General features: G+C 35.2%; 1 protein-coding gene across 1 annotated transcript; it reads right to left on the bottom strand.

Moving 5' to 3' along the window:
• Positions 1–221: 221 nt before the first annotated feature.
• On the bottom strand, positions 222–4,860 carry GYPC (glycophorin C (Gerbich blood group)). Its single transcript, XM_037060829.1, has 3 exons — positions 4,681–4,860; positions 3,047–3,118; positions 222–602 (listed from the first exon to the last, which is right to left on the bottom strand). Exons 1-3 carry the CDS (start codon positions 4,784–4,786, stop codon positions 406–408), a joined length of 375 nt encoding a protein of 124 aa, XP_036916724.1. The 5' UTR covers positions 4,787–4,860; the 3' UTR covers positions 222–405.
• Between the last annotated feature and the right edge of the window lie 4,291 nt (positions 4,861–9,151).

Below are 9,151 nucleotides of genomic sequence, written 5' to 3'. Positions count from 1 at the left end.
CTCTGGTAGGAATGGACTTGAGATGGGGGAGGATGTCAAAAAGGACTGATAATGCTTAGGTCACTGAATTCTTGTTCAATGTAAACCTGTGAGAGGCAGCAGAGCTTAAGAGTACATCTTAGAAAATGGAATACAGAACTGAATATGCACGTGTTTCTCCTTGTCTATAGTAGTAAAGTCAGTTTTTGAGTGATCATTATCAACAAAATAGGTTCGTCAAAGAGGAAGGCAGTGGCCATAGCAGCCTGGTCTTCTAAACTGGGTCAAGAGGGTAAATGCTGTGGTTAATTCTCCAAAAATAAATAGGGAACAAATGAAAGAAAGAAAATGACTAGAATTAAGAAACAGGAGAAAGAGGAGAAAACAACTTAGCAACAAAAGAACATTAGTTGACCCTGCAGTTTTTCAAATAAAATATTCCCGCTTACACTCGCTCACTGTGTTTTGCAAGCCAATGTCATTTCTAAAGGAACTGTCCACGTTTGTTGGGTATTCCTTCTCTTTTATCTGGTTATTACGATGTGACTGCTTATGCTGATAAAGGAGCCGGATCATGATGCCGATGATGGAGAATATGATGAATATCACCACCGCAATTACTCCTGTTTAGAAAAGGGGCAAATGAGAGAAATACATTATCACAGACTGGCCACTGCAGAGTGATGATTTAGTCTAGATGAGGAAGTCACTTATGAGGGAAAAAAACAAGAGAATAAAAGAAAAAAAACAGAACAGAACAAATAACAGAAATAAAGACGAGCTGAAATACTTTCAGTCTTCAATTACCAAAAGCTTCCTTTTGCAGAAAAAAAGAAAAACCTAGTTTAAATCAGGAGTTTTTTTTTAATGGAATAAGAATGCCTTCAAATAAATATGTAATAAGACAAGCAAAAGATTTCTCCTTAAATTTCTCCAAAATCTGCTTTAAAGATTGTGTCAGAATCATTTGTAATTTGCACATTTTTCTAACTTTGCAAATGGGCATTTTAGAACTACTTTATCATCCTAGAAAATAATATTTAATTATCTCACATTGCAATAATGCTCTTCTGATGTAAAGGTGTTTGTGATATATGTTTGCTTTGCTAAAATGTTTTATTAATAGTAAAATGCTTCCTAAAAATTTAGGGCATTCTTATACTGTTCTGCACGCTGCTAAACACAGGTTAACTAAGAGGTGGTATACCTCTGTCCTCCAGAAATGCAAAGTCAGCTGAAATGAAAGTTTCTGCCCAAATATGTCAGGTTCCCCTACTTTGATTGTGTGTTACTTTACTGCACATTCTTTGGCAAGTCAGCCTTGCTAACCCCTAATATCTCATTTCTGCCTTTGCCAGAAAGGCTTTTGGGGTATGAAGAGCAAAGTCAGCAAAGGACGTTCAAAATGTGAATATTGCCACTTTTAAAAGGGAGAATGCATCTACATAGGAATGTAGGTTTCTTAACACTAAAATACTTGAAATCTATTTATTATATTCAAAGTTAAATTAATTGTTAATATTACATTAATATTACTGTTACTAATATTACAAGATTATCAGTATATATTCTATTGTATAATGAGTGTTGAGGATATATATTTATTTTACAAAGTTACTTTTGAACATCCTGCACTGTGATTTATATAAGCATGAACTTTAGAAAGTCACCCAGGAATGTGCTGTAGCCTTAAGAGTTGAAATACAGAACTGGTTTGTCCTCCTTTAGCATGTGGAGTATTCAGAGTTGGAGGCTGTGCTAATTTTTGGGAATCTCACCCTGGAATTGGGATGATTTTCTTGCTCCTAAGGATACTTACAAAAGTGTGTGCATGGGTGGGAAAAAATAGCAGTCACAAAATACTTTTCTCCACTTGTCAAATGAAAAATTCATTATAAGAAGAGAAACAGGCACTAAATTTGTTCCTACATTTCTTGATACCAAACTAATATCAACTTGAAATCTTTTCCCTGAAGCAGAAAATCAGGTCAGACATTTTAAGAACTTTCTTAAGGAAATGTTGGGTTTTCTGTCCTTACAATCTTATTGAGATGGTGCATCTCTGTGTTCCTACATCTATTTGTACTCCCCCCCCCTCAAAACACTACTCACTTATTCATTCTACTTTCTGTTTACTTGGCCAGACCCCCACCAGACCATTGGTTCTTTGGAAGAACTGACCATATCTTTCATCTTCATATTTTTATACTGAGCACAATCCTTGACCCAAAGTTGGGGTTTATTAAATAGTTAAATAAATGGACACTGCCAACTTTCAAAGAACTCTGTCTAGCTGACAGAAGACAAGGTTGGGGTAACTGCTAGGACTGTGGTCTTCAAATGGAAATGAATTTGGTCTCTCACAACCATCTTACACTAAATGAGGTTTAGGAGACAATCTGTGTTACAAGCCCTAGACAGAAAAATCAAGGCTGCCAGAAGTTCCAGCAGACTTGGAATCAAAGGTGTGGTGAGGCCAGTAGGCCATGAGAAAATGACAGAGCAAGGGAAGCAGTAAGCTGAGCTCACCACAGAGCAGATAAAATCTACATCAGTACCATAAGTGCTGTTGGATTCAAAACTACAGTCTAGAGCTTCACCTAGCTCATTAGATCCAACCCCACTCACTTATGGAGAACCCCCAAAAGGCTGCAGCTTCACTTAAGTCTGTCCCAGTATCATCCTTTCTCATATGTAGTTTTATTGGTTTATTTCACTTGTACTTTAGAAAAAATGACAATTGGAAAAGATGAACTAAATTCACACTGCCTGTTTCTAAGTAAATTATCCAGCTGTTGATTCATTATTCAGCTACCTGGTATATTGGGGTGTGATGAATCCACGGAGCTGCTGGTGTTGGGGGAGAAGGTATCTTTGATCATATAGCATATATAACTATTCATGAAAAGGCTCATGGTCTTGCATATAACTTGGAGTCCTAGGTGCTATGTAGCCATAATTAAGAAAAGATTCAGATAAACTTTTCCAGAGTATCAAATTTTGATACTTTTCCAGAGTATCAAATTATTTATGTCTCTTCTGCTTTCATAAAAAAAGAATGCTTTACCTCCAATGACGGCCGAGTCACTTCGAACAGTATTGGTGAGTGGTTCTTGCTCATCTGTTTCCCCAAATGGATCTGAAAAAAGATACAGGAGACTTCGATTCTAACTCAAAGTCCTGGGAGGAGAGCTACCACAAGGAGTTGGGATGACACACCTGAAGATTAGACCACGTGCTCTCAAAAGTTTCTGAGTTGGGATTTTGAAAAAAAAATCAAACATTCAGAAAAAAACATTTGAAGTACACTACTTATACCCCATGTTAGCTTCTATGTAAGGTATGAGGTTAGGGGTTGAAACAGGATGGTGGTATCCTGCCCATGTCTGCTGTAGCATATAGCTTGCCCCTTGGCCTATCCTCTGTGCTTTGCTGGACAGTCCCTATGCATGACAAGGGCTTTTAACCTCAAGCACACATGTCTCTCTGCTTCTGCTGCAAGAGGACATTGAGTTCATTGAGAAGGAGGGACGAAATTGCTGGAAAATTAACACTTCCAAAAATTCTTCCTAAAGAGAGAGGGATTTTACTTCACGTGCATTAGCATACATGGTATAAGGAAATATGTGTCACATTTAAAAGCACATAGGTATGGGTTTGAGTCATCACTCTGCCACTTGCTCTGGTATCATTGAGCTAGATACATTTTTAACTGATCTGTAAATGCATTAATAGGTGATAATAATAGCCATAAATATGCATATAATGCACACAAAATTTTCAGGTTATACAGCATCTACCATTATTATTGTTTCATAATTTAATCCTTAGGAAAAGACTACATTATGGATATTATTTTTCTCATTTCACATATAAGGATATTAGATTGAAGCCATTAGATAACTTATTCAAAGTTCTAGAATTTATTTATGACAGATTCAGAATCAAATGAAGGCTAGCCCACTGTCATGTTCAGGTTCATTCTCTTGTACCTCAGCACTGCAGGAAAACACCAAGATTGAAGGTGAGCAGGCAGAAGAACTCAATCCCCTTTCTCTGCTAATAATTAATAGCTTACTTGGCAATAAGTTAAAACATATCTTGGGAACATATCAAGGCAACTAGGATGACTGTGACAAAGAAGAGATTGAAAAAAAGATGAAAACAGCTAATTTATAGAGTAGTAAAACAGAAGATACAGGGATGAAAGTGCTTTAGGACTTTTCTACTGTTAAGAGAGGTGGATTTTAATCACATGACTTATATTATTCTAAAATAGCTTGCCTTTTTGAGTCTTAAACTCATCAATACTTAGAGAAGTGGCCACTTAACAGTAATCACTATGTATAACTATATAGTAATGTATAAAATATGTATTTAGTTCTCAATTCTTCATATTAAAAGTCAGGCTATATATATATATATATATATATATATATATATATAGTCAGACTTTATATATATATATTTATATATATTCATTATAGTCAATTCGTTATATTAAAAGTCAGACTACACACACACACACACACACACACACACACACACACACACACCATGAGGAATCAGGCATAATTCTTAACCGCTTGTAGTCATACAAAGTAAGGATTTGAATAATAATAGTCTTTAACCTAGAAGCTTCTTGAAAACATCAAAAATAGTGCTACTGAAGTAAATTCCACTGGTTATTCTCTTGTATACCTGATGAAGAATGCACTGTGGTCACTTCATTCACATCTGAATCCATCATAGAGCCACAGCTGGATTCTGTCAAGGTCCCTTGGATTATCACAGGTGCGATGGTCATATGGCGCAGAGCTGCCTTCAGTGGTGATATATGGTTGTACTGAACTGAAGACAGGCATCCAACAAAACCTAGGGCATTTGCTTTAACAACTTCAGAATCTATTCCAAGATTCTCTGCAACATGAAAGACAATCACCATTTTTTAAAAACTATGATCCATATTCTCTTTTAAACAGTGTTTAAAGTTACAGAAGTTACCTTATTTTTGAATAAGGGTACTCATCCTCTATCTCTTTTCATCTCCTCTTCCCAAACTTTGCCCCTACTACAAGTATAAATAGATCAACCACATATCATTAAAAGCTGAAGTGATCCATGCTAGGGTCACTTCAGCTTTTATATAATGCTTCAAACTTTAAAATTTGTATTCACATATTTTATAAGATATAACAAAGACACTAAATATTTTTATACTCTAGATGTTTTATAGAACTTAAATCATTATCTCCATCACTATTTATCACTGAATGCTAGTGTTTAGTTCAAATACACTACAATGCTCATCACAACATTTAACTCAAACATATAGAAGGAAGTAAATAAAAAAAAAAAGGCCAGAGAGATTATAAGTAGGGGAAATGTAGGGGAAATGGAGTCAGTCTAGCTCCCTCACCCAGATGTCTGGGGAACTAAAATAAGCTGTGTTCTCATAGCGTTGAGACTGACTCTGATAAATGGTTTCCATAGTCTTGAGGGGGCTCTCATGTGCAGAATCACCCTGTGTTATATACAATGTATTCTGGCACCCTGCTGACTTTGTGTGCATTTACTATGTAAGGGGGTAGGGGCTTCCCTCTTCCTGCTTCCTGCTTCCCACTGAGGACATGCAGCTTATGGTGTGTGTGGATTGCTCAACCTTAAATAAAAGCATGTCAAGCATCTTCATGGCTCAGTGACTTTTCTTCAGTCTGCCTGAATCCTGAAACCTGCTGGGCCTTAAAAGCTTGTGAGATAGGAACCCCCAAATCCCAGAACTTAGTTATAAAAAAAATGCATATTTATTCTTATATGTTTAAACTTCAGGTACCTTCAAAGTACTATCCACTTGATGAAATACACCTATTGAGATATTTTTTCCATTGTTCAAAACAGTTTCTGAACTTCTTGATTTTGATGCCTTTTAATGCTGCTGCTTTTTAAATTTCAGTTCTTCCATATCAGCAAAACAATTCCCTTTGGGAACTTTTTTCACCCAGGGAAACAAAAAAAAAATGTTGTTCAGGGTGATATCAGGTAAATAGGCAAGTGGGGTACAGGGGTCATGCTGTTTTGTTCAAAAAGTGCTGAATACTCATCACAGTGTGGCTAGGTGTTCTCATAAATCAACCATCATAAAATGGTCAAACACATTGAAAGAGTCTTCAAAAAAACTTCTCTGAAACTGAATGCAGCTTCTCAAAATACCAGCAGGTACACTGACACAAATGGGTTCCCAGAACACTCACCTGCCAGAGGAAGCCTGTATTATAAGGGAACTTCCCTCCAGAAGATAATTATATTTGGGGTGGGGGGTTCCCTTTATATATGGAACTGCAACAGCACACTTGAGAAAAAAGAAAGTAGGAGGGGTCAAACTACCCAATACTATAGACTACCCAGACTATACTACAAGGCCATAATAATTTAAACAGTGTGGTACTGGCATAAAAGCAGACATATGGATCAATATAACAGTATAGAGACCTTTTCAGGACCTTTGTGATTACACTGGGACCACCCATATAACCTGACATAATTGGCCCATTTTAAGGCTGGCTGATTAGCAACATTAATTTTGTTTGCAAACAACTCCCCTTAGATGCTTAGCTTGACATATTCATAGTTCCTGGGAGTTAGGGCTTAATTTTGGGAAACATTCAACCAAAATTACTTATGCTTTTCTTATTTCTTATAAACTATTTCTTAGCTAATTTGTATATAAAGAAATTAGTCTATTAGAATGTTTTTAAGAAGGCAGAATAGCTTAGATAAATAGTTGGAATTGCAAGCTATAAAGACTTTGGTTCAAATCTCAACTTTGCCAAATGATCTGTACATCTTTTAACTTTTATAAGTATCAGTGTCTCCATCTGTAAATCTTTGATGATAATAAAATATAAATGGGTGCACTTTTGAGGGGAATAAAATGATAGTTTTAAAACAATGTATGGTAGGTATTCAGCTGATGATGAATAGTGAGTGTTTGCAGGTTTTAATTATTTTAGTAAACAGTTTCTCCCTACCACACCTTAGTTAACAAGATTATAAATCTTTATATAAAGATTATATAAATTATATAATCTTTTGATTATATACATCAAAAATAATTTGTAACCATCCTAACTTTTTCCCCTCTATGTCTCTGTAAGTATGGAAAATAATATTGTACCAGGCCTCATACTGACAGTATTTTGTTCTATCAGGATTCCATATTCTCTTCATTTCTGTTCAGAAACATCTCAAAGTTTTCATCCTTATTATACATCCAAAATAAATACATTTTCTTAGAGATAAGACTTTATTAAAACCAGTTCTTTCTCTAAGAAGAGAATGTCATATTATGACATTTCTACTTATTTCTCCATGCACATATTCTTGTACTTGGAGCTTGTACTAATGGGAGTAACCATAGCGATGACCTCCCAAAACCTTGGCAACAATATGGGCTTCTTTCTGAGTAAGTTCTGGAAATGAGATCTAGCACTTTTAACTTATACCCTCAAGGTAGAGCTACAAAGGCATGTCACTTTCCACTGCATCCAAATTCTGAAATGCAAAAACTACATACCAGTTTATACTTCCCTTTCTCATCCTTGACCTCTTCCTCAGAATACTTTGGATATGTAAATCTACCCCTTGATAACTCAATCAGTAGCTAATGTGCATCGTGAATTATAGCTCATTGATTTCTGGTGCCATTCAGGAAATAGGAACCAATCTTAAAGACTTTTTGTACAGAAAGACTGTTGCATAGCACTGTTGAATAAGTCTCTTACTCATAAGATACTTTAAGCTCTTACTCATACAGACTCTTTAAGTCTCTTACTCATACAGACTGTAAGCTCATAGTAAGAAATAAACATATGTGATTCTTCCATTAGTCGGTAATAAATATGCACTATCACAGTAGAATATTCACATCTCTGTTGAATTTTTGATACCATTACTTGAAAAGTTCTCACAGACTTTATATTATATTAAAGATAAAATGCATTTCTGAATTAATTTTATTCAGTTTTTAGGTTACAAATGCATTAGGTTCATAGAGAACTAGGTGAGGGTACTACTGTATGCACTGAGTGTAAGAATGAATATGGAAGACAAACTTGCCAATGAATGTGGCTACTCAGTAGTAGTGGGGTGAGGATATAAACAAAGACCCACAACCAGAAAACACCACTATTCTGTTTCTTACCCTTCCCAAGATTTTCTGCTAACATATACAATTCCCAACAAATTAAGTAGAATTACTAGGTTACTCCACATAATATGTACCGCCAGTGTAAGAAACTGTAAGTATCTTACAAAGAAAACCTACAGAACTTCTTATTTGAAATTTATGGAATTTATGTGAACACACTTTAAAAATTAACAGAGAGCGGGTTTGTGATATATGGCCTTTATTATGTTTAGGTATATTCCTTCTATTCCTTCTTTGCTGAGATTTTTTTTATTATAAATGGATGCTGACTTTTATCAAAAGCTTTTCCTGAATCTATTGATATAATCATGTCATTTTTATACTTTTTTTTTGTTTATGTGGTGAATCACATTTATTGATTTGAGAATATTGTACCATCCTCACATTCCCAGAATAAATCTCACTTGATCATGGTGTATGATCTTATTAATGCATTGCTGTATTCAGTTTGTTAATGTTTTGCTGAGGACTATAGCATCTATATCCATCAGTGTTATTGGACTATAGTTTTCTTTCTTTGTAATGTCTTCATCTGGCTTTAGAATTAGGATAATATTGGCCTCATAAATGAGTTTGGCAGCTTTCCCTCCTCTGGAATTTTATGAAATAGTTTGAGAAGGAGAGGTGTTAGTTCTCCGTAGAATGTTTAGTATTCACGTGTGAGCCATCAGATCCAGGGTTTTTGTTTGCTGGGAGTTTTCTGATTAGTGTTTCAATTTCATCAGGTGTAATCTGGCTATTCAGATTCTCTGATTACCCCTGGTTTATTTTGGAAGATTGTATGTTTCTAGGAATTTATCCATTTCATCAATGTTGTCCTGTTTGTTGGTGTATAATTGTTCATAATATTTTCTCACAATCTTTCACATTTCTTTATTGTCAGTTATTTCTCCTCTTTCATTTCTAATTTTATTTATCTGGGTATTTTCTGTTTTTTTTTTTTCTTGATGAATTTGGTTAAAGTTT

Source organism: Sturnira hondurensis, unplaced genomic scaffold (assembly GCF_014824575.4).
Source record: "Sturnira hondurensis isolate 20B ecotype Veracruz unplaced genomic scaffold, ASM1482457v3 Scaffold0012541, whole genome shotgun sequence".
Lineage (NCBI taxonomy): Eukaryota > Metazoa > Chordata > Mammalia > Chiroptera > Phyllostomidae > Sturnira > Sturnira hondurensis.
The sequence above is the reverse complement of the archived record's forward strand: the minus strand, read 5'-3'. Positions and strand labels throughout refer to the sequence as shown.